This window comes from Macrosteles quadrilineatus, unplaced genomic scaffold, assembly GCF_028750875.1.
Source record: "Macrosteles quadrilineatus isolate MER2022 unplaced genomic scaffold, UCM_ALF_1.0 Scaffold_1__1_contigs__length_201487025, whole genome shotgun sequence".
NCBI lineage: Eukaryota > Metazoa > Arthropoda > Insecta > Hemiptera > Cicadellidae > Macrosteles > Macrosteles quadrilineatus.
Window position 1 is genome coordinate 149,527,334 of NW_026542594.1, and position 26,685 is coordinate 149,554,018.

General features: G+C 33.8%; 1 protein-coding gene across 1 annotated transcript in view; it reads left to right on the plus strand.

Annotated features, from left to right (window-relative positions):
- The window catches only part of LOC128987352 (telomerase reverse transcriptase-like), a 59,920-nt gene that overhangs the window by 11,057 nt on the left and 22,178 nt on the right, over positions 1-26,685 (plus strand). Inside the window, exons 3-8 of the mRNA XM_054408156.1 lie at positions 2,091-2,248; positions 6,018-6,256; positions 8,152-8,442; positions 15,163-15,352; positions 19,094-19,150; positions 20,223-20,328. Coding sequence (XP_054264131.1) covers positions 2,091-2,248; positions 6,018-6,256; positions 8,152-8,442; positions 15,163-15,352; positions 19,094-19,150; positions 20,223-20,328 — 1,041 coding nt within the window. The remainder of the gene's footprint in view (positions 1-2,090; positions 2,249-6,017; positions 6,257-8,151; positions 8,443-15,162; positions 15,353-19,093; positions 19,151-20,222; positions 20,329-26,685) is intronic.

A 26,685-nucleotide genomic window follows, 5' to 3' on the forward strand; every position in this document is an offset into this window, starting at 1 on the left:
AGGCCTTTCAATTCTGGATTTTTTCAGGTAAATATAATCATAGACTAACCAACACAAGTAGACTGGTCATCCCATTGTACATTTTGAAGCATGTTTTTTGTGTCTAGTTCATGTACGGTGACACTTGGCGCTAGTGTCGACAAAATTTTGTTTCTATTGTTTTAGGGTTAATTTCTTGATTTGTGCTTTACTGTTTGGTTATATAACTAGGAAACAAAGTTATTGTTTATGATTAGATCGTATTATTTGGTTAAACGAGGTTTTAAATTACTGTAATAACTGGAAACAAATTGTAAACAAAACACGACCTCTACATAAGCCGTACAGAACTAACAATAAAATTGTCTTCAGCTGTTGCATAAGGATGAGAAATCTACTTAGGGGAGTATGTTTCATCTATGATATAATTTTTGATATAACAGTAACTAGCTTAATGAATGCCAATTGATGCAAATAAAATTGCGACAGAAAGGTTAAGCAGAAAATCAGGTAGTTCTTAGTCACGTGAACAATATGTTATCGCTATAAAAAATTGACTGAAATTTGTAAACATACTGGCGACAATAGGTGGTACCATGCAGACTACATTATTATTGACAAAGATCAACATGGACAACATAATACGGCTATAAGTGGGAAACATTTAAAAAACCAGATCAGCTTTTGAAAAATGATAAAATATTTTCAAAAAATGTTGATTATATGGAACTGTTAGGTACGTATCTATGAGTTGAGTCTTTTAAACTCATCGGAAATTATGATGACTATTATTTGTTTTTAAATAACTACTTTACTTCTTTGCAATTGCTCGATTTCGAGCAACGTGTACACTAGTCTATTAATAATATGTGAAGCACATATTTCCATTATTTAAATTTTAAACAGTTTCAAATGTTAGTGTAAATTTCAAAGTATTAACATAGATAAAACATACTCCCTCAGTAGATTTCTCATCCTTATGGAACAGCTGAAGACAATTTTATTGTTAGTTCTGTACGGTTTATGTAGAAGGTTGTGTTTTGTTTACAATTTGTTTCCCGTTATTACAGTATTTTAAAACCTCGTTTTAACCAAATAATACGATCTAATCATAAACAATAACTTGTCCCCTAGTTATATAACCAAACAGTAAAGCACAAATCAAGAAATTAACCCTAAAATAATAGAAACAAAATTACGACGACACTAGCGCCCAGTGTCACCGTACATGAACTAGACACGAAAAACATGCTTCAAAATTTACAATGGGATGAGAAGTCTACTTGTGTTGGTTAGTCTATGGTATTAATATGTTCAAATGTCAACATTTATTTTCTCTATTGGGATAACATGGGAACTTTGAAGGTCACTGGGGCAGAGCCGTGATGGAATTTCCAAAATGTTTTGTTTGATGGCAAATCTACGTGCCACAACCGATCCAACGACACATGAAACTTGGTGATCGGATGCATAGCAGCTGTACAAACAAGCTACTGTAACAACAAAAATAGGTACTGAATAGCCACAATACTGTACATAAAAAAAGTATGTAGAGAGTATTTAAAGGAACTACACTAGTGTGATTAAAATACTAAACAAAATGCAACGTAAAAACTATCTCAACAACTGGCAGACTACCGACTACAGTACCTAGCCAAACAGACACATCAGGAAGCAAACACAGGAAGTTGGATTTTCATGTCTCGACAGGAATCAAAACACAACTGACTTGCACTGTTAAGGCAAAACTTCGAATTATTGAGGCACATTCGTGCGAACTTCGACTTATAAAGGTAAACTTCGAGTTACTGAGGCTCGATGACGGGAAAATTCGAGTTACAGAGGTAGAATGTTACTGTTCAAAAGTTGTTAAAATTTGACTTATTGAGGTTAAATATTTAGAAACTTCGACTTATAAAGGTACTTTTAACATTATGATTAATGTGGATTTCAAGGGGATTTGTAAAAAATTGAGATATTGAGGAATTCGAGATATCAAGGTTCGAGTAATTGAGGTTCTACTGTATCACAAAATTTGTGTTGCCCCATTAAATATATACGTATATAGATATAGATCAACTATACTAAAATATAATTTTTACATGTTTTAGGAGGAAGTAAAAATAAGTTATACTCTCTAAATGAAGTGGTTGACAGCATCAAGGGTGAAATAGACTATCTCAGAGGATTTAAAACGAGTATACTAAAAAGAAATATCCAGCACCTGTTGAATAAATTAAATCAGGTCAGGACAGCCTTCAAAGAAACTGTAAGTAGCATTCTTTATTTTATAAATTGTATGTGAATTAAATGTTATACTGGGTGGTCGGATATAAATATACTCAAATATAGTCATGATGGTTGGCCACTGGATCGTTAATATTAGCACTAATACGGTTTGTTACCTGGCTTCTGTCAACGGTCCACGGTAGTTTCCTAAAACTACCGTGGATCATAGGCAGAAGTCAGGTAACATAAACCTTATAATGATTTTCAACATAACATTTATTTACATTTCTGAGTTTGTTAATCTGTCCAATATGAAAATAAGTTATAATTAACCAAAGGAGTATTGTCTCTCACACAAATTATTTACGGAAAATAAAATCCAAAAATTTGCATCCTTCATCGATGCACATCAGGATTCTTTCCTCCAAGTTCTCCATCACTTTTGTGATAGTTTCCCTTCAGTACTTAATATTTCTTCTCGATTTGTCTCTTTCAGTTCATTTAAGGTTCGGGGGTTGTTTCTTTTGGTCAAATGAGTAATATTAAAACACATACAATTTGATACAAAACACAAATAACATTTTATTATATCTATTTCTTTAGACCTACTGTTTGCAGGATTTTTCCACTTTTCAATATTCTAATTGATTTTTCCTGTTGTCATAAATTTGCTGTTTTCTGTTGAGGTGTCTAATTCTGATGCTTCTCGGCACACATTGAAATTTAAATTGCAACAATTATCAGAGTTTGGTTTTTGCAATTTTCATATTTTTTTACTTGGTTCACATGTTGATTTTGATTGTATGGATTTAGATTTGTTTGGGCTTAATTTTGCTTAAAGTTTTAAGAGGGCTCGAATTCATTGAATTTGCATATTATTCATATGTTATATTTTGTAGCAAGGCTTGATCGAATAAAGTTTAGAAAGTCATTTTGGTCTAAGAGATTTAAATATTTCAAGAGCAGATTTTCTAACTGCTCTTTTTTCTTGCCTTGTTTTTCTTTCATAAAAAGAAATGATTTTTTGAAAAAAAAACGTAATGCACTACATTTGAATTTTTCTTAGAGTGGTTCCAACAAATTGCGACACTGCAGCCCACCATGGTATTAAAAAACTCTTTAATAATATAAAACTTGTTGAATCCCTTTGAAATTGACGGTTACTCTTGAGTTTATAGGTAAATTCAGCTAACTGCGATGGATAGAGTGAAGTTATTAAAATCTTAGTAAAATGAAGGGAGGATGAACATAATTATGAGTAAGAGGATTGTGTACTTTAAAAAACGTGGTTAATGAATTCGTTGAAATCAATATTTTCCCTCCTTTCATCGGCTTTAGGTTACCCAAAAGACTTTTCAGGAGTCTTACAATTGTTTCTTGTTCATGACTTTTGTTCATGTTAAAACCTCTTTCACTATTATGGGGAAAGGAGTTCATATAATTGGTCTGTCATCTGACGGAAAGAGTCAATATTACTAAAATAACTGGTTCCATCTGCTTTAGGAAAATCATTCATATTGTATTTGGATTGTATAAGTGAATCACCATCTTTGGTCATAAAAATACAGAATTTTATCAGCGGGAGGCATATTAAATGTTTTTTTTTTAATTTGATAAAATATCTGATTGATAAATACTTCATTCGCTAATTGATTAACTTCTGGCGTAGTTTTGTGAAATTGTGCCATGAAGTCGCCGTCAAACTTGAACTTTATTGATATGCGAGGGTCAATTGCCTCGGCCATATGGATCTCATAAAGTTGTGCATTTTTTTGTGTGGATGGAATGGAACATAATTGTAGTGAATTTGGAAACAAATCTTGAACATTTGAGGAACCACATCCATAACTTAGTCTGGCTTTGTTGGCAACAAATTATGCAAAAGAGATGAGATGTGATGGCACTCTTTTATTTAATTAATACCTGAATTGCCTTCAATTCACCTACTTCACCAAAATCATAGATTAAACATACTCTTTGGTAAAAACTTTAACACAGCTCACATCCTCAACGTACACTTGCATGGCTTTTATTCTATGACACAATTTTCTACCTGATTATCAAAAACTTTTATGCTAATAATCTCACAAACCTCTGACGTTCTTTCTTGAATTTAATGATAAATGGTTATTGAAAGTAGACCAAAAAAGGTAAGCACCAATCCCTACAATAAATATAAGCTAACCCGATAAGGAATAACTATCTGTTCCTTTGAAATTGATTATTGTCCCAGTGTTTTTATAATACAACATTTTATAAGTGCATTAAAACATAGATAAAAAAAAATAAAATGTACCTATCGTAAATTTATCATTTTATTCAAACTATAAAAAACTTGCCATGCAGTGGAAAATCTATTTTAAAATCATAAATAATAATGTAAACATTTCATTTCGCCAGATTCAGTAAATGCTCATAACAGCTGGTTCATTAAAAGTACAGTAGTGTAAAATTATCCATATGGCCGTAATGTAAACAAATCTGCTGAGGGAACTTTAAAAGCCTCTGGGACGGAGCTCCAAAGGAATTTACCTAGTTTCTCTTTTGATGGCTCATCTACAGACCAAGACCATTCTTAGGACACCCCTACCAAGTTTCTACGCCCAGCCGTTCTCTCAAATTGAGCTGTGACAAAAACCCCGTTTTTTCTCCATAAGAATAACATGGGTGTTCAGTAAAAGGCCAGCTGACCATATGAGCATAATTCCCACATGTCAACAACAATACAATAATAAAAATTTGAAAATGTAAACATTCCAAGGTAAACATTCTGGTTCAAAAAAGTGCAATTTTTCTCTCTTGTAATATCGTTTCTTTGTGTAACATAATTCATTTCTCTCTCCTTTTATTTTGACTTATTTCATTTACCTTTTCCTTTTGTGTTCATTAAATAAACCTTTTTTAATTTGACTAAATTCTGTGTACCGTGAGAACATTTGGACATTCATGAAACATATCTTCTCAACTAGAGACAACATTCGACCAGATCTTCTTTCAAGACCTTAATAACGTCAAAGTGGTAACATAACTATAGTTCAGTGTTAAAAATTATACCAAAAGTCCATTATTTTCTGTTGTCAAAATTAAATTAATAACCCATATACAGTCCACTTTATTATTTCTACAATAACCTTTTGATTACGCTACAATGGGAATGTTAAGTAGTCTACAATACATTTTTAAGTTGATAAACCTCTTGTAGCAACGAATCCGCTGTAAAGAGGCATTAGTGAAAGAATACAAATAAATATTGTCTTTCCCTGTCATACTTCTCTTAGACCTCTCACTTGAAGTAAATTGACTTCAGCCCTAAAATTCCTGACATCAACCATTTTAAAAGTGCTCTGTCAAACCGGTTCCTTACATGTGAGTAGAAAAGACCCCTGTAAATTCAAGTTGGAACAGGTCCTGTGTTAGTCAAGCGGCGCGTGTATGTGTGAGAGACTCACTCAATGAGTCATATACCTAGCCCAATTAATTGGTGATTTCCCTGTCCTACATACATTATTTCAGGTAGAGCAGTTTAACACTACAATCAATAAAAAGCAGTGCTGACATTTAAACGAAAATGTTAGATTGGTATCGTAACAACATAAATGATGTTTCTAAATTTGTAATCGTTTGCTTTTTTACATAAGCCTGGATTTGTATTAACTGATACATGCCACAAGGCCATAAGCTATTTATTTTTTCATACATTATGGCTGGATATTTTTCATTTAATATTGTTCGAACTGTATGCTTTGTATAATTTGAAAGAATGATTTGTCGCGGGTATCAAATTTAAAATGCACTTTTTAACATTGTAGGTGGACCAAACAGCCCGCAACAGAGAGACAGGGAGGTCTGTTGCGTGGGCTCTGCAGTCTTCTTTGGAGAAACTGATCCCTAACGAACTAATTGGAGGGAGAGAAAATAAAAAACAGTTGATTAAGAACATAAAAAAAACTTTTCTTTTCGGAAAAGACGATTCCATTTCCAAGAGTCACCTGATTCATAAGATCAGGGTAGAAAGAATTGTCTACATAAGGCAAATGACTGCTACAAGGTTTGACATTGGAATTTTCTATTCTGTTTTTATTATCTTACTATTATTCTATTGTTTTATTCTTCTTCATTTATCCATAGTCATTAACTAGACTTGTAACTGGGGTTGGGGTTGATGTAAAAGTTTGTATCTGTAGTTTATTATTTATTTGTAACTTTACCAAAGAATTAGGAAGCTCTATAGGTGCAATTACCTTTTTTGTTGCCTGTGTTCTTGAGTTAGATTTTTTTATATTTCCCTATGTACATTTTGCCAACTGTTGGGAAACTAAAACTAACTTGCTCACTATCTGTTTACAATCACATGGGTTGTTTTAAATTTGTGTGTTTGTTTTATCTTGAAACATTTTCTGTAAACACAGTTCATAATAAAGATTAACAACTATTAATCTATTATATTTTCTTTCTTTATTTAAAATAAACACTAGGAAAACACTTATTATGCCATATCCTTATCACTAACACTATTGTTTAAATATATTTACAAATTTACACCTATCACTGATATTGCGGTGGGGTCTAGAAACTCTGCGAAGTCATGTTGGTGGGAGGTTTCTCAATCTCTTTCAGACAAAAATGTGGTTCAGATTCCACTATAAACTTAGGTCCCTTAGTTGCCTAGCTGAAGCAGAAGAAATTAGCTGCATGGGCTATTGACTTCATATATATTTACAATTTTAAAGTTTTATTTTTATGTTCATGGGCTATTGACTTCAGTCTCTTTTTTGATCCAGCCTCAGCAGGAACCGGCAATAACGTCTTTATGTCACTCAGTTTAATCATAGCTACGTCAGCAACATTTGGAGAAGTAGATGGCCCTTCAAATTTACACTTTAGGGCAATGGAACAGTTCCATTGTGGCCCAACATCAAGTGTTTCATTGTGGCCCATGTCTGTTTGATCAGAAAAACTAACCCTAATTCCACTTCAGAACTTAGTACAAGTATGCAAACTTGTCTAAAAGTTTGAGAAAGAGTTGTTCTTTATACTGGTGTGTGACACTTAGCTCTTATAACTGCAAATAGAAGTTAAAGTTGTGAAGAAATAACCTAGAAAAGTTACCACCTTAGAGGCAGCCATTTGCACCAATGAACTATGGGTAGACAAATAGTTTTGGAGTTCACTCACAGAGTGCAGCAGTTGGCAGACTAGCCAAATACAAAAAATTGTAGTTGCTCCTCTGTGGCCCATGTTCTATTGTGGGCCACCCTCCCCTACTTAACCCGAAAATTACAAATATCCCTGCCGCAGCAAACCTGCAGACTTAGCGAATTTCAACTTGTCTGATTACATTTTTACTAAAATATTTCCATAAGACATATTTATTCCCAATTTAAATATCATTAGATTTAACGAGTGCTTAGGGTTGCTGCAACAGGGAAGGTAAGAAATGTGTTTTTTGACCATACAACAATAGTATGAGTGAAATAAATAAATTTGCCAATTTTTATCAATATACATATATTCATAAACAAGTAAACTACAACAACTTTCATTTTCTCCATAAGAATAACATGGATAGCTGGATGTAGGAAGCTGAAGTTTAGGAACGGTCTAAGACTAAAGATGTTGGTGATATCACTGCTCCAAACAGCGTGATGGCGAAGTGTCTGTTACTTTCTGTTACTTTATGTATTAATAATTTACACTCCCACCTTATTTTAACGTGTCTCATAATCTATCCCTTTCCAAACAGTAAAAAAATCTTTTCTTTAACTAATTATAAGAAATCTAAATGAATAAATATTTACCACATCACAAAGCAATGGGTTGATAACATTTATATTTTGTACTTACGTAGGCTATTAAATTAAATTAAATTAAGCTGAAATGAAAAATTATTAATAGTACGAGTACGTGACATTGTCTAAATTAAATAATTGATTTCATGTACAGTGCCAAGGAGAAGGCGTGTGTGGTGATAGTTAAATGGCTGTGGACCCTCGTCAAGAGGCTGGTGGCTTGGTGCTTCTATGTTAGTGAAAAGCAAGAAGCATCAAACCAACTAGTCTTCATTCCCAAACGAGTGTGGCAGTCAGAAACACAGAAGTCATTTGATGCCTTGATGGAGAGTTCCCTTAAACTCCTATCCCCCACAGAGGCAGGGAAGCTTGTGGGATTCACAACTCCTGGAAGAATGCGGTGGGTACCGAAGAGAGAGGGGTTGAGACCCATCATGAGTTCTAGGTGAGTTTCTTTTGAGTAATCTATATGGGGAAGAAAAGGCATTGATAGCAGATTTACTGGATCCCCCAAGGAAAATCCAAAATTTGTTGGGTATTCCTGATCTTTGAAAAGGACTTGAGTTTTGCTTTCAGCCATGGAATTTAATTTTTTGCCAGAGAATGTTATTGCTAATAAGTATTCTGTAGTATACAGGGTGTGGCTGAAAAGTAACTTGCACCAGTTAAGTTTTCGACCATTTGAGATATATGACATCTGTTTGCGGCAACCTTCTTAGACTTGAAGGGCTACAATAATTTTGGTAAATTTTGAAAATTTTGCCCTTAGGGTAGTGGGGGTAGGGGGTAGCTCAAAATTTGCAAAAAGTAAGTATAGTCATTTTACAGGTCTTGACGAAACATAAAAATTAACATAAAGAAAATAGAAATCGGACCATTAATAACAAAATAATGGCAGCTAAAAATGATTAAGACAATGGTCATTAAACGTAATTTTCTATTTTCTTCTGGGTGTTTATAAAAGAATGCCTGGATTTTAATCGGTCGTTGCTCAGGGACTGTTTAAGAAAATTAAATGATTCGAACGTCAAATTGCAGTGAAAAGAACAAAGTTTTTTCTCATACTCTGATACAATTTGGAATCATTTAATAAAATTCAGATTTTCATCAATCATATATGAGGGTAAAACTGGCTAAGTCTGTATGCTTAGGGCCATCGGCGGGTTTATCTGATGTCTTAACTGAATATTTTTAGGCACAAAGACTCTATCTTTTACAGATAACATCATTTATATTATTAATACGCTACATGAAACTCTGTGAACAATAAGGTTTTTTTGTTTTAAGATTTAACCCCATATATTATATACCAAAAATGTTCGTCTAGGTGTGTAGATTTGCAAACTGACCTTACATTTTTGAAAAAGTCCCTTGGGCTCTGCCCCAGTGGCTGTGCCCATGTAATCCGTGTGAAGAACATAGTTGTTTAGGTTATGATCAGCTGTATCATTTAATTGCTGTTAATATTTTAGTTGCAATTTAAGGAAACAATGCTACAAACATTTGACTTAGTTCAAATGAAATATTTACTATTTGAATTTGGGTTGGCTTAAATAAATATTCCAATGGGAAAAGGGAAGAAGGATTGGCCAATTTGATATACTACAGAGAAAACTGAATTTACACTGCTGCATTTCTTGAGCAATCATTGAAAGAGCCAATTTACAAACTATAGGTCGGCCTCTTAGAAAGCGTCCTCCTCGTAGCATTGGTGCGAGAGAGATATACCGAGCTGTGGGAGTGAGACAGAAAATGGCTCTTCCCCCACTCCGCTGCCACCCCACCCCCCCCCTTTATTTTATTTTACCTTTTATTTTACCAAATCATATGTTTTCTTGTAATTTTCCAAAGACTTTTGAATGACAATCATTAGGAATCAGCATTGAATATATAACACTATTATTTAGTTTTATATATCCAAAATAGCGTTGTATTCAACATTAAATGAATATACTGTCCAGTTATATTGTACAGTTATATGGTACCATTTAACCGAAAAACAGTAAAGCAGTAAATACCGTACTTGATTGGCTGATTGGAGGGGTGGGGGATGTGCGTGCACACACCTTCTTTTATACTCCTTGCCATCCCAGGTCCAGAGGTATTACGGTACTACGGTACATGAGTACTACGGTAATAGCTTATACCCTATATAGGAAATTCACTAAAAGGCTTTCACTAAGATGTGTGATCGTTACTTGCGATGGTGGCAACGCCATTATAATTGCAGTCACGTTATTTGCGTCTTACACGGGGGAGCGAGCTGGCGTAGTGGTTAGAGCGCGAGACTTCAGTCCCTGAGGTCCCGGGTTCGATCCCCGCCAAGTCACCAATGGATTTGATCTAAGTGACAATGCCGCAACCCCTAGGTCTAGCCTAAAGTAATGTGTACAACAATCCCAGGCTCGTGCCTAGCGTCCTAGGACAAAAAAAAAACAAATTGCGTCTTACACAATCCTGGCAACATCCGCGATAATCTCCTGCGATTATCTCAGCTTCCATGACTCTTTGTGATTGCGGCCATATCTTAATCGCGGCGAGATTCGTGATGATTGTCCGTATCGCGGCAACAGCCGTTGCGGTGGGTCCTGTATTCGTGATTGTTTGCTGTGGTCATGATTTTCCACTTCGCAAAACGAGAGAGGCCATTCGGTAAGCGTCTAGTAAATTTTTGAAGTTATTAAGAAAAACCATAGTCCGAGGGGTTCTCCTACGGGTTTAGTAGTTTAGTGCTTGGGTTTAGTGTATGTCATTAAAGTGTAATAAAATCTCTACAACTTAAGCTATATGCCGTTTTGTGCTGTTTTTGTTAAATATATGTAAAAACAATCTTGTCAATTTATTTGTAACTATTTATTTTCTACTAAGGCTACTTAAATGAGAGATTTTCAATTATATAAAACATAAGTAGGAGTTGCAAAAAAGGTATTATATTAAAAACTATTTGTATATGGTCACCTAAAAATATATTGACTGTTAGGCAGCCACAGTTACAGTATTTACTGCTCACTGTTTTCCGATTAAAAGGTACTCACTATCAAAATGTTATATACTACCCCCATTGAATATACAGGGTGCGGCAAAAAACCGATCTATTTTCTTCAGTGCACTGTTCAGCGACAGGCCGTCTGAGGGTGGTGGGAGTAGGATAGCCTATACGATACAAATAGGCATCCGATCTGACTTTGGTCGGCATTTCAGCTTCCTTTTCAACGCAGAAGCCGTTGTTCTAAAGTTAGTAACCCACCACATTATTGTTATACGCAACGGAAATTCTCCATGTCACCTTAATTGAAATAATGTACGAAACTGCTAATGCTGCTGAGTTGCAATGAATGAATTTAATACTTTTTAAAAACAACTCCATAACAACCGCACGTAGCTCAGGCGACCACTGCTCTGTGACTAGAAAAAATGGCATCGTGTAGGCTTTCCAACGAGCTTACTCCCACCACTTTCAGACAACCTGTCGCTGAACAGTGCTCTGCAGAAAATGGATCGGTTTTTTGCCGCTCCCTGTACTGTATAACACAATGACTATATTCAATATTCAATACAACACTATATTGGATATAAAACGCTAAATAGTGTTATATATTCAATGCTAATTCGTAATGATTGTCATTCGAAAGTCTTTGGGAAATTACAAGAAAACATATGATTTGGTAAAATAAAACACGTTCAGTTCGCATGTGACGTCACTATGCACACATAGGGGTGTGCGATGCATCGAAAATGCATCGAAATTTCGATTCGATTCGATTCGATGCATCGAATCGCGATTCGATTCAGTGGTGGTCAAAAAACGATTCGATTCACGAGGGAGTCAGTATCCATATACGAAAAACGCCTGCAGAAAGTCAATGCAATACCCGCAATACAGGAGCGCGTTGCTGTTGCGTTTCCTTTACGAAGGCGTTCTTATTTAATACATTCTTTGCATTAAATATAGCTTTAATTGTTTTATATTTTTTTGTTTTGACATTGCAAATGATTAGAGGTTTGTTTTTTGTCTTGATGTAAGCAGTGTGTGAAATATTTTACTACTGTGAACCTAGCCAAAACAAGGTAGGTTACTCCAAAATCATTTTAAAAATAAGTCTGAAAAATTGTTACTTAATACTTAACTAGTAAGATTAATGTTATAGACTGATTCATTTTTTTTTTTTGTTAGGTGTCTGCCGGTCCCCGTCCCCGAATTTTTGTTGGGGCAAAAGAAAAAAAAAGAATAATTTATTTCCAAAGAAACACTCTTATATTATTATATCTATTATTACAGAGTAATTAAAATGTTCAAATGAGAATTAAAAATTAAGTTGGCTCACGACAGAGCAATTGCCGCACTGCCACTAGCCAGAGCCAGGTCTAGTCGTCTACTGATAAGAGTAACAAGACAAAAGCCGTGATGCAACACTAACAGTGCAAAGAAAACAAAGTCAAAAGAATAGAAAGACTATTTATCCAGACATACTAGTATAATCATTTATTGTTTATTCAATACCTAATTAAAAATATATTTTATTATTTTACATAATAAATTATAAACAAAAGAAATATCTGATATAGTGAACAGATCTGTATCTTGGTTAGATGGGGTTAAAAAAATATATTTCTAATATCCAATACAATATTTACAACTCACAAATTACATTGAATTAATTTCTTTGAAAATAATCTCTAACAGTTTTGTGTTTTTGAATAAAGAAATATATTTCTTTGTCTCTACTCCCTTGTTTCATCACTTGCATTTTGTCAGCAATTGAAGCAACTGGGTAGCAACCGGGTGGTGTAAGAGGGGAGGGGGAGGGTCTATGACCTTGAATTCACACATCGTTGCCCGGGCCTGGCTGGTGAGACTGATTCATTGTTTTTGTTGACATACTACTACCCTTCCTTAAGAGAAAAAGGCCCTGCTGTTCCAAAAACATTGAGGGTAGTTTAAAAACATTGACCTGTGTTGCCAAGGGCACTAGGCTAGAAGATAGCATTTAACTTTCTTGTCTCTTGATTTAATATTATTTTAATCTTCTATATATTATTTAAGAATTACTTTTCGGGTACCTAATTAGTTGTGATATTGTTTGGCTTTATTTTATGGATTTTTAATTCTTTTCATTCATTAGCTATCAAAATCAGTTGTTTTAGGATTTTAATCTCTTGCAGTAGGTCTATACTACTGTATGACATGATATGCATTTTTTAGTCCTTATTAATTATACCATAAACAATGTTTGTATGTTATTTACTGTTTTTGAGTTTTATAGGAAATTAGTTTACACAATATCTTTTCTTCAATGAGTTCTCCACTTGACATGTTGCTTCTAGCCTATTACTATTTTAGGCCCTATAAAAATAATGCCTAGGTAAAGCTGTAGGCCTACTGATGCCAATAATAATTCTTTATTTATGATGATGTAACAAATAATGTAAGTGTGAGGTTATTATACTAAGGAGGCAGGGAATGAATGATACATATTGCATGGTGGAAACATATTATTTTTATTTTCTTCTTGCTTGCAGTCCTGAAGCCGGTCCACAGGCCCTAAACTTGTGATATGTAAATTTATTTCTTAATGGTCTTTTTATATTAAGTTCCATTCAAATTTGTCGTAATTTAGCTACCGGCACCTATTTAGTTATTTAAACAGTTATTAAAATGAGAATGAATGTCTTGATAAAAAAAATATTTTCTTCTTTCTTGCAGTTGAGCCAATTCAAGTAAAAATTATGAAATAGGCAAGTAAAGCAGCTCACTGGTATTTCCAGCAGTTATTCTAATACATATGATTGAAAATAAATATTTTTTCACCTAAAATTCATATGTTAAGTATGAAATAGGCCTAATACCACATCAACAAAAATTTGTATTACACAAATGTGATACATTTTAATTATTGTTAATCCACTCAATTGACAATTATGAATAGAAAAATACCGTATTGCTTCGAATCGAGTTGCATCGAATCGAATCGAAAATCTTTTGAATCGAATCGTTGCTTCGAATCGAAAATTTTTTGCTGCTTCGCACACCCCTTGACACACCTTGTGAAAACGGCCATTGGTGGAGAGGAGGAAAGTACCCTCCCTCTCTGTTACCTCCCCAACATGCGCAAAAAATTTCGCGCGGGTCGTTTTCTAAACGGCCGACCTATAGGGAAACATAGGAAAGACATAGAACACCACCAAGTAGAAGAAAAAGAAATGATGTTTTTTTTTTTTAGAATTTATAATAGTTATTATGAAAAAACCTAATGTGGCTATGAGTGGGAAACATTTTTATAAAACACTAAAAAACAAGATCAGCTTTTTGATAAATGATAAGATATTTATAAGAAATATTGATTATAAGGTACTGTTATGTACATCAAGAGTATTTCCATAATCTTTGAGTCGACTGTTTTAAAGTCATCGGAAATTATGATTGTCATTCATTTTAAAATAACGCCTGTAATACTTCACATTCGCTCAAATTCGAGCAACAGGTACACTAGTGAAGTGTTGATTTAGGTATGTTCATTGTTCAACCTTTGTCGGGCAATCCATTTTTTGGAGCTTCTGATGCAGAATCGTCAGATTTCTTTGACTATGTCATACTTGTATTTAGCCGGCCAGGTGAATGTCTTTTCAAAACACTACAGTGCCACGAAACTCATTAGACCAGTGTCAAATTTCTTTATCATCAAGTAGATTTAAATTTAGTTTAATTTAGCAATCGATATAAACTCTCTGAACCACAGATTGCACTCTGTGCCTTCTATTGCACCGTAAACATTGCACTGGCGTCGAGTCGCAATAGCGCCCTACTACCCCGCACCTGTTTTGCACATTCCAAGGTCAAAGTTACCTCCCTTGCTACATAGGAAACAAAACTTAGTTTATCTTGGCTTCAACTTGACGTATAAAACGTTTAGTTACCTTGAATAGTATTCAAGCAACTACTGTTTTTTTTTTAGCTATTATGGCAAAAAGTTATTATGGTCTAGCACGAACGTTGCTATTTTGACCACAATATTAGCTTTTTACAAAAGGAATTCAAAATTCTAAAAGTACTTACAATTTTAATTGGTACTTTCACCAAAAATTGTAAGAAGCTCAAATTGCTATATCCTAGTTTGTGTCATATTATTTTCCTAAATTAAATAAATGTTTACCTTTTTTATTTCAGAAAAAAAGTTCCATTGGAAAATGATAGAAGAGCAAAAAATCTGTTAAATTCTCTACTAAAACATTGTCCTCCAGTTAACTCCAAAGCTATGCACAGCATCTGGGATCATTTGCTTCAATTGCAAAACCAAGGAAGAAAGCTCTACTTTATCGCTTGTGATGTTCTTGATGCCTACGGCTCCGTCAAACATGTTAGTACCATAAAAGCAGAAAATAAGCCAATAATTCAGTGAACTGTTAGTCATCCAATGCAAAAAAAGTTTAGGCCTATTATTTGTATCAAACTCATGGATATATACAATAATGTTAAAACGAGGTGTTAGCCCGTCCTACGTACGGGAATTCAGTCAATTAAAACCGTGTACAATTCAGATCAGCTAGTTTACACATATAAAGACAAAGTTTCTTGCAGTTTTAATGTGAAAAATCATCTTGTGAACAAATGTTGTGTTACCAAATATGTTTTTATTCCATCATAGGCCTATACGATATGCATTTTAAATCCGATAATTTTACAATAAAACAGCAATTCTGCAATCAGTTAAATTATGTGTACTGTGAATTTTATTGGATATTATCGTTTTATTTTAGGTTGTTTCTATCCAGACCTACTGGAAATTGTGTATAGTAGTTGTATTGTGGTGATAATATTTATGGAAGAGGCAGGTATGCTATGGAAGGTGGTATTGTTGACTAGGTCTATTTATACACTTCTCAATTGACTATTACTCTCTCTACTGTAGGCTACTTATAATCAGTGTGCGTCTGTGTGAATCGGCTGCAAATCTCACTTGAACTCTTTTCACATCGTAAAAATTGCAGAATTGCTGTTTTAATGTAAAATTATCGGATTTAAAATGCATATCGTATAGGCCTATGATGGAATAAAAACACATTTGGTCACACAACATTTGTTTACAAGATGATTTTTCACATTAAAACTGAAAGAAACTTTGTCTTTATATGTGTAAACTAGCCGATCTGAATTGTACACGGTTTTAACTGACTACTGAATTCCCGTACGTAGGACGGGCTAACACCTCGTAATGTTAAAAAGTAATTATTTATCTAGGTACTTGATTTTTTTTAGCAACATGTTATGGTTTTGTAAGGTCTCATGATACTGACCCCATTGTCAGTTTTTGTTGCGAGGATGAGTGATCAAACCCCTATCCTATCTCAAAACACAATTCATATGATTGTTTTTTATACTGATACGTTTGTTTTGAACTCTGGTGTCTACACTCCCATCCACCAATTATTTCAATAATACTCTTTTGAAAGACATATCAAGTAAGAAAATCATAATCACGGGAAATTATATTAATATTGCTTTGGTTGATTGTGAGATGATCACAGAACTTGCAGTTCACTCACAGTTGTACACTACATGTGTAAAAACTTGCCTATCAAATAAGTGATTTTCTCAAAAATAATTATAATATTAAAACTAAAACCACTTTTAAAGTAACACAAGCTTTTTATTTTCTTATTTAAATTCAACCATTGTCTATTAGTCAAAGATTCAACTAACTCATGTTTGTTTACAAGAGTAACAATATTAAAATAACCATATGAATTATAACATGTGACTTGATTAAATGTATTAAGCCAGTAGAAGCAAGGCCCCACTAGAAAAAAAAACAGGCCATGCTGCAACACAGGCAGCGCAACGCTACGTCATGAAATTTGGTATAAACGTGTAAACCTACATTTATTCAAACGAGTTCGCGAACCAGCATGATCGGACAATGGGAACTGGGGTTTACGGCTGGGTTTTATGGGGTAAAAATAGGTTTTTCCCATTTTTGATCTAAAAAACATCAAATTTAGCAATTTCTTTCCAAACCATTTTGTAGAGCTTAAAAAAACAAATCATTTAGTATATTGAAGCGTTATTATGCGCCTAATGGTTACAGAGAAAATTCTAAAAAGATGAAAATTTAAAATTCCCATGTTATTCTTATGGAGAACAAGTAAACTGTTGTAGTTTGCTTGTTTCTGAACATATTTTGATCAAATTTGGAAAATGTTTTTATTTCTTACTACCTAACATTAAAAAAAAAAAAAACAGTTTTACCCTCCCTGATGCAGCAAACCTAAGTACTTGTTAAACTAGGTAATTCTATTTAAATAGGAAATAATGCTATATTTTTAAGTAGGTAGACATTTTAGTGTAAATCCAATCAGGAAAATGTAAATTCGCTTAGCCTGCAGGCTTGCTGCGGCAGGGGTATTTCATCATTAGTCTGCACTTTCTTGCATAGGACAGTTAAATGGTTACCTTTGCAGAAAATAAACTTAACTTGTAACTTACATGTACTTGCTAAATTACATTTTTTTAAACATCTTAAACATGCTCCTTTTTTCTTTGCTATCTCAACCCGTTCATCTATGTTCAAGTCGATCAATGAAAAGCATTCATGTGACAAATGAGATCCTTTTGAACAAATACAGTTAGATTTAACAACTGACTCCGGTTTGATAGATGACACAAGAACAGCAGCAGAAGGTAAGCTTGTCGTTGGCTTAACAGATTTAGTCGTTTTATATTCTTTTTTACCAACAGTATCTTGATCAAACTTATTAACCTGCAACTAAGAAATTCAAAAGCTGAACGAGACAATTTTCTGGTTCTTTAGTTGATGTATTGTGTAGAGCACGGTGTCTTTCCCAGACACAGGTTCTTGGATAGCTGATTCTACTAAAGGGGAAAGTATTGCTGCAAATTTGACTTTGGTTACACCCAATGAATCTAAAGATCTAAGCTGTACCCCCAATTTATCATTAATATATGTCACAGAAAGATTTTCCTCTCTTTTAAGAATTAGGGTTAACAGTTCCCTTACATAATATTCAATGAGGAACTCGTCTTTCCCATATCAGGACTTCAAAAGCTCTACAGCTTTTGCATAGTTTTCTTTAGATGCTGGAAAACCTTCAATGAGTTTTTGAGCAGGAGAATCAGGTTTCATTGATTGTTAAAGATACTCAAATTTGTCTTCATCTTTCAAAATATTGTCCTCATGTATTTTAGCAAATTAAGACCAAAACCCTATCCAATTTTTGATTTCTCCATCAAATCTTTTAAGCTAAATTTTTGGGAGTCTTGCTTTAGTACAATTTGAAAGGGCCGGTATACTAATATTTGAATGTGAATCAACTGCAACAGCATCTGAGTATTTTGAACGATCATAGTTACCTCATGATTATTCTCATTATATTCAGAAGCTGTTGTCATCTCATTTTCAATGTCCTCTTCATTAGCATTCTCATTTTCTATCAACTTGTTTAAAACTTTTTAATTTACTTTCTGTAATTTTCCATGAAACTCTGAAGTGAATATTTAGTAAAATATTTTAGTAAAATAATCCTCAAATCAGCATTGTTGTCTACAAGTTCTTCAATAGCCTTGGCCTTGGTAAAAACTGACCTAATCAAATAAGTGATTATCTCTAAAATAATCATAATATTAAAACCACTTTAAAGTAACACAAGCTTTTTATTTTCTTATTTAAATTCAACTAACTCATGTTCGTTTACAAGAGTAACAATATTAAAATAACCATATGAATTATAACATGTGACTTGATTAAATATTCAAATATTGAGCCAGTAGGAGGAAACAACTTAAAAGAACATTTTCTAACAACATGGGTAAAACAAAATGGCCTCATTTAAGAGGCATAGTGAAAAGTGAAGACTAGCACACAACTGCAGCACTGAAGTGGTAGTATAAGTGAAGGTGGGACTTACTGTACTTTCCAAATACACCTTGTAAACCAACATGTTGGCCTACAAAGCTAGATTCTTATATTATTGTTGTGTATCTTGTATCCCATGTTATCCATTATTTTTTTATTACTACCTCCTATGATTTTTTATTAAACATGTGTATCATTACAGTAGATATAATAATGACATTTTTTTAGGAGAAAATGATTGAAATTCTTGATGAAGAGGTAATGTCTCGACTAGGTCCACTTAGGGTAAGTAATTTTCTTTAATTTTTAGACCTGCATCGTAATTACAACTACTAAACATATATTAAATACATTGAGGGAATTCCAAAACATAATCAGCCAGAACATAAAATTATTAGTTAAGATGTTTTTCTATCATTAATCAATACACAACGTCATTCCCTCCCCAATAACACTTCCCTATAAGGCTGTGATAACGTTCATAAGTATAGTAACAGTAACACCAACTTTTGAAAAAACCGTAAGCTTGACTCCTACCAACCGAATACTTGAATAAAAGGTCTCTTTTAAATTCTTACCAAAAGTGTTAATTGTCAATTATTGCTTTGCCTCAATAATTAATGGTGTGTGTGTAACTGCATTTTATAGTAGATTTAAAGAACCACACTATCCTCACCTCGTTTCAAGGCACGAAGCAGCTAGTTTTATTAATATGGTTATCCTTATATAATACGTGAAGGCGATTTCTACAAAACACTACTCCTCCGTTAATAATGGACGGATTTTTACAAACGAGGTGTCAAAATTAAGTATGTTGTGTGTAGACGCCCCCTTTCTCCGATTCCTGTAATAAAAGTCCTCGGGCTTTGCCCCACAGGCCATCAAAATCCCAATATATTTCTTATGAAGAAAAGATTTTGTTTACTTGAACGGACAAATAATTTGTGTTGATTACAGCTGTTCATAAACACATGATACACATACGGGCGTTTGTTTTCAGAGTGAGTTCGTTTCCAGTTTCGACAACTGGAGTGGAGTGAGTGATAACATTATCTTTGAGTTGACTCTTTTGAGTCATCGGAAATTGTGACTGTTATTCGTTTTGAAATAACGCCTGTAATACTTTGCAATTGCTCGAATTCGAGCAACAGGTGCAGCAGTCTTCAACCTCCTCTCCTTCTACCACTTATGATGAACTAACTTTTATTGCCTTTGAAACTAACTCTACACCCCCACTACCTTTATACTGTCCTCAATTTACTATGCGTGGATTTGTGTCTTCACTTTTATTCCCTCCCATAAAAGCTAAATGAAATACATTTATTTGGTTAAAGTTTGATTTTTACTTTATTTTTAGTACAAAGAAGAAGAAGATGTGATATGTTCTATTAAGAACAAAATAAAATTCCAAATCTTTTGTATTTCAAAGAAGACTTACCTGCTGACCAAGGGACTGCCCCAAGGTAAGATTAATTTTGCTGCAAAAAGCTTAATTGTTTTGTTACCTAATTAGTTCTAAGAGCCTTTTTGAAATTAACGTTTCATATTGACGTAGGTACAAAGGTAAACTTCGAGTTACTGAAGGTCAATGGTTTTGTCGCAATTGGGAAAAATATGACATTGTTTTTGTGACCGCAGGAGACGAATATTTTGTTTTCAACACCAAAGAATATATTCATGGTTTTGACGCAGCCACGGTAAAAGATTACGTTGGCTCCATGGCTGTGGGAGACGAAGATATTGTGTCAAAGATCAAAGAATACATAATGATTTCTTCGCAATTGCGGTAGAAAGATTATGTTTTTTCCGTGACTGCTGGAGACAATGATTATTTCCACAAGACCACCGATTATGTAGGCTTACATGATGTTGCCACGATCACGGAAAACCATGACGAGATTCAATGACCGCGGAAGACGATGTCTACATGAACGCAGGAGGTATTCAAGATTTGGCCGCGATCATGGAATGATTACGTTGTTTCCATGACCAATGGAGGCAATAAAAAACTTCTGTGAAAGTTTTTGGATTTTTCCGCGATCACAGCTTTTACTGGGATTAACAAATAAAACATAAATGTTGATGTTGATGTTGAGTGTTAATGGTATGGGGGGGGGGGGGTGCGCCATCCACATGTATTGTGGGGGTGCAACGTTAATTGTAGGTACTAATCTCACTGGGGCTACGCAATAATGTACAACATCTAAAAAAAATTGATTTTATATTCAAACTTTTATAGAAACGAGGTGTTAGCCCGTCCTACGTACGGGAATTCAGTAGTCAGTTAAAACCACAGCATTAAACATATGTTTTAGCAGTCCCATTTAACCAATGTCAAATAATGTTTATTTTTGGGTCAAAAACGTCATTTTGTTGATGTTTATGATCCATACCGGTATTTTTCTAGTAATCTTGGTTAAAACCGTGTACAATTCAGATCGGCTAGTTTACACATATAAAGACAAAGTTTCTTGCAGTTTTATTGTGAAAAATCATCTTGTAAACAAATGTTGTATGACCAAATATGTTTTTATTCCATCATAGGCCTATACGATATGCATTTTAAATCCGATAATTTTACAATAAAACAGCAAATAATTCTGCAATTTTTATGATGTGAAAAGCATTGAAGTGAGATTTGCAGCTGATTCGCACAGACGCACGCTGATTAAAGTAGCCTACAGTAGAGAGAGTAATAGTCAATTGAGAAGTGTATAGACCTAGTCAACGATACCACCTTCCATAGCATACCTGCCTCTTCCATAATTATCACCAAAATACAACTACTATACACAATTTCCAGTAGGTCTGAATGGAAACGACCTAAAATAAAACGATAATATCCAATAAAATTCACAGTACACATAATTTAACTTTGGTGTCCTAACATCAAAACTAATCGTCACACCTATCCTTTATATCAATTTCACTGCATTAATTGCTAAATAAATAAGCGTAAACAAAGAAAAGTAAGAACAATAACAGTTTGTTTTAAAACAGCTGTTTGGTTCAAATAACATTAATTTGAAAAAAAGAACTGGTCACATGTAGCAGGAATATAAAAAGTAAACACGCTAGTAAAGCTAATGACGTAATTGTCAATGTTTATTGTCCATTAAATTATATTATTATATCAAATTATATTATTATCCATACCGTTATCAGTTCTATCCTTGATAATTACCCACCCTCATTGAATAAATGTACATCGTAATTTCCCATATTAGTTAATTTAAACTACAATATATTCATAGTTGAAATAAAAGTGATATTTTCACGTAAGGTAAAACGTAACCACAACTGAACACGATTTCATAAAAGGATGGTTTGTCTAATTGCAGTATCCTAGGTCAATGTTGACGTTGTGTTCAATCTATCTATGTCATCCATCTTTGTATAAAACCTGGCTGAGGTTGTGGTGGTAATTTAAAATCGGGATTCCTGATTATTCTTGATCTTCTTATTTTTATGACATCAATATTTCCGGGCCTAATCCAAACAAAGTTAAAGCAGACAAACATTAGTTGTAAACAAAAAGCTACCATGAAGAATTAAAACATGTAAACATTGTTATTTTTCTAATCTTTCCTTGAAAAGTGTAGCAGTAAAATAATTGAAGAGCGAGCGCTCAGATAAGAAGGACCTAAGCGATAGTGTTCCGGTCTCTTGAGTTTGGCGGAGTTTTAATTTCGCGAAACACGTGCCAGTCACTCGTCTATGACGTGTTTCTTGTGAGATATTGGCGGAGTTTTATTTTCACGTGTTTTCTTTTTAGATTTTTTAACATGGTTAACTGTAATATATGCTTAAAAGTGATAAAAGCGAACATGATTAAGCTACAGTGTTGTGATTGTGAGAGAGAGTTCCACGGCAGCTGTCTGAAGATGAGCAAGGCCGATGTAGACTGTATCACGTCCGAAGGAATGGTTTGGAGGTGTCAACCGTGTGGAGATACAAGAAGGAAGAGTCTACGATTTGAATCTGACGTGCAAGAGGGTAAGCTTTCTCTTGAGGACGTTATGGAAAAAATCATAGAGATAGGTGAGAATCAAAAGTTGATTGAACAAAACGTAAATAAGTCTAATGAACTCTTGAGTGACAAAATTGATGAAAACACTAAATATGTTAAAGAACAGAAGATCTCATTGGATAGATGTTTGAAAACTATTGATACGCTGGTCGCAGAGAATCAACTACTAAATAAAAAAGTTATTGAACTTGAAAAGCGTGTTGATGAAATGGAACAATACTCTAGGCTTAATGCAGTTGAAATACACGGTGTCCCGCAACAGCCTAACGAGGATGTCATAGGAGTTGTGAAGGCAGTAGGCCGAGCCCTGGATATTGAGGTGAAGGAATCTATGATTGACGCTTGTCATCGTTTGGGCAACAAACCGGGGCCGAATAACACTCCACCTGGTATCATCGTCAAGTTTGTGCGGCGACTGGACAAAGAGGAGTTCCTAAGAAAACGACGTGTGAAGAGGAATCTCTCTACAAGACACATGAATATGCCAATGGACCAGGCAGTGTACGTCAACGAAGCTCTGACACCGGCGAGGCGGCGACTTCTAGGGGCGGCGAGGCAAGCGAGGAAAGATAAGAACTTTCGACACCTATGGGTTCGTGGCGGGAAAATATTTCTGCGCAGGGACGACGGATCGACTGTTATTCAGGTGACTTGCCAGGCTGACTTAGAAAAAATTGTTTAAAGTACTCCTTATCACTTCCATTCATAGATATTATTGTTAAATACTTTTGTAATTGACTAAATGCACTTTTTACAGTTCTTTTATGCAAAACTGGTCAATTTGTTATATACAAAATGTATGTAACAATGTCTTATGTCTATGCCTGTAGGATTTTATAAATTTATAATTAGTCTTAGTTTTATTGCTCTATTATTTAAATGTCATATACTTTTAAGAAATAATTTCAAATAGTACAATTTTAATTATTCATCAAAACATTAGGAGTCTCAGGAAAAATTTTGACTTTTTTATTGCGGAATTATCGAGCTACACACATTTCCCAGAGGTAATTGTTTTATCAGAAATTTGGATAAATTCAAATGAAATTAGTCTCTATGAAATATCAAATTATAAAATGTATGCAAAATGTAGTGATGATTATCGTGCTGGAGGAATTGTTGTATATTTAAAAGATTCATTAGTGGATATTAATAATCTTCAATTTGAATCACAAACATCTGATACTGTGCTTGTTTCTTTTAAAGCTTTTGAACAACAATTTTATATTTTAGCTGTTTGTAGATTCAGTTTTATTCCTATTGAATTGTTTAATAATGAATTTAGATTTATTTTAAGCAATAAAGAAACTTTGTTTAGGTCATTCAATAACTTTTTTTTGGTAGGGGATTTAAATATTAATTTACTCGATAATTGCATTAACACTGATACGTATAAAACAATTTTAGCAAGTAATGGTTTTGAGAGTCTAATAAATGAGCCAACACGAATCACAGAACAATCTGAAACATGTATAGATCATGTTTTTGTCAGAGTTAAGGAAAAGATCAAAGTATTGGTAGAAGCAACAGTCGTCCAAGCTGATATCAGCGATCATTGTCTGATAAGAGTCGTGGTCAGCGTTGCGGGGAAGGACAATGGAGGTCCCCCTCCCGCTCCCCCGCAACGGTGGCACACAGACTACTTGAGACTGAGACAGCTGTTAGCTGAAGCCGATTGGACTAGTGTTTATGAAGCAACAGATGCTTCAATTGCGTTTGACAATTTTTTTCATTTGTTACAAGGTTTTATAGAGCGAAGTAAAGAAATAGTAAATTGTAACAAACAAGTTTCCAGTAAAATAAAACCTTGGATGAACGATTTTATATGCTTAAAAATCAAGAAAAGAAATCATATTTTTAAGCTTATGAAGCGCCATCCAAACAATGAGAATCTAAAAAAATATTACAAGAAATATAGAAATACCCTTCATAATGAAATTAAAAAATTGAAAGACGATTTCTACAAAAAAAGTTTTGAAAGCTGTAGTGGTAATTCCAAGAAAACTTGGAAACTATTGAATGAGCTGACTGGTCAGTCCAAGAAAAAAGATGAAGTTCTTAGATTAGAAGTAAATAATATTTTGATTGATGATTCATTAGCAGTGGCAAATGAATTTAATAGGTATTTTTTAGATATTGTTAAAAATCTAAAAATGAATGATCTTAATTTTGTTGGAAATCTTCTTTCCCTTGAATACAAAAACAGTTTTTCCCAATCATTTCAAGTCAAAACAATTTTTATTGGCCCTGTTTTGCCAGCAGATCTTAATACCGTAATAAGAAGCTTAAAAAATAATACATCTCCTGGAATTGATGGCATAAATACAAGTTTAATTAAGGAAATTTTACCAGAAATTGAGAATGTTCTCTTATTTTTAATTAATTTAAGTTTAACAACTGGTGTTTTTCCTTCAAGACTAAAAAATGCAGTAGTAATACCAATTTTTAAGAGTGGGCTGAAGACAAAATCTAGTAATTATCGTCCGATATCTCTGTTGTCTTGTTTTTCTAAGATATTGAAAAGATCATGAAGAACAAATTACTATCATTTTTAGATCAAACAAAATTTTTTAGCAAGAATCAATTTGGATTCAGAACTGCCATGAACACTGAACATGCTTTGTTAAATTTTATGATGGGGGTTAATGAAGGTGTGAATGAGGGTAAAAAGGTTAGTGGGCTTTTTCTTGATATAAAAAAAGCGTTTGATACAGTCGACCACACACTGCTGTTGAATAAGCTGTTCAATATTGGAATTAGAGGTGCTGCCCATGAATGGTTTAAAAGCTATCTCTCAGACAGGAAACAGTGTGTCAAAATTTATTCAATCATAAGTGATATGGGAACTATTAAAAGTGGTGTACCCCAGGGATCTGTATTGAGTGCAATTTTATTCATCATATATATTAATGACCTGTGTGAGGGTAAATTTCATGGTAGTTTAACCTCATTTGCTGATGACACAGCATTGTGCTACTCTGAAAGTAACTGGCAGTCTGTTCAGAAGGCAATGGACAGAGATCTTGAGTTATTGAAATGGTGGTTCACTGTTAATCGTTTGGTGCTGAGTGCTGAGAAAACCAAATACATAAATTTCAGCCTCAAGAAACCAATTACATTTCCAGACCCTGTCAAATTTAAATGTACACTCTGCTTGAGTAAGCATTCAACCTGTATGTTTGAATGTGCCACTGTTCATCAAACCAGTTGTATTAAGTATTTGGGTCTTCATGTAGATGAAGAACTTGGTTGGAAAATTCATGTAAAAAAGCTAAAGGACAAAATTAACAATTCAATTAGATATTTTTACTTTTTAAGAAGTCTTAGTAACTGTCAAGTTTTGCGCATGATGTATTATGCTTTAATACAAAGTAGGCTTGAATATGGCATAGCTTTCTGGGGTAATACATATGAGTCATATACAAAACCATTATATTTTCAACAAAAACATGCGTTAAGATTAATCTCATATAAAACCAGATTTGACCCTTCAAGACCTCTTTTTATCCAACACAACATTTTTCCATTAAAGTACCTGTATGTTTATAAAACTTTATATCTTTTTTGTACAGTTTATAAGACCATTCCCAAAATTGAAAATGAATACATACTCAAACTTAGAAATCCTAACCAGTTTCTGGTTTCTAAACCCAACAATACATTTTATATTAAAACGTTCAGATTTATTGCACCAAAATTTTTCGATAAATTGCCTTTCAATATAAAGAAGATAGTAGAAAACAAAAAGATGTTTTTAAGTAAAGTTAAGAAATGGCTTTCACAGCAAGAA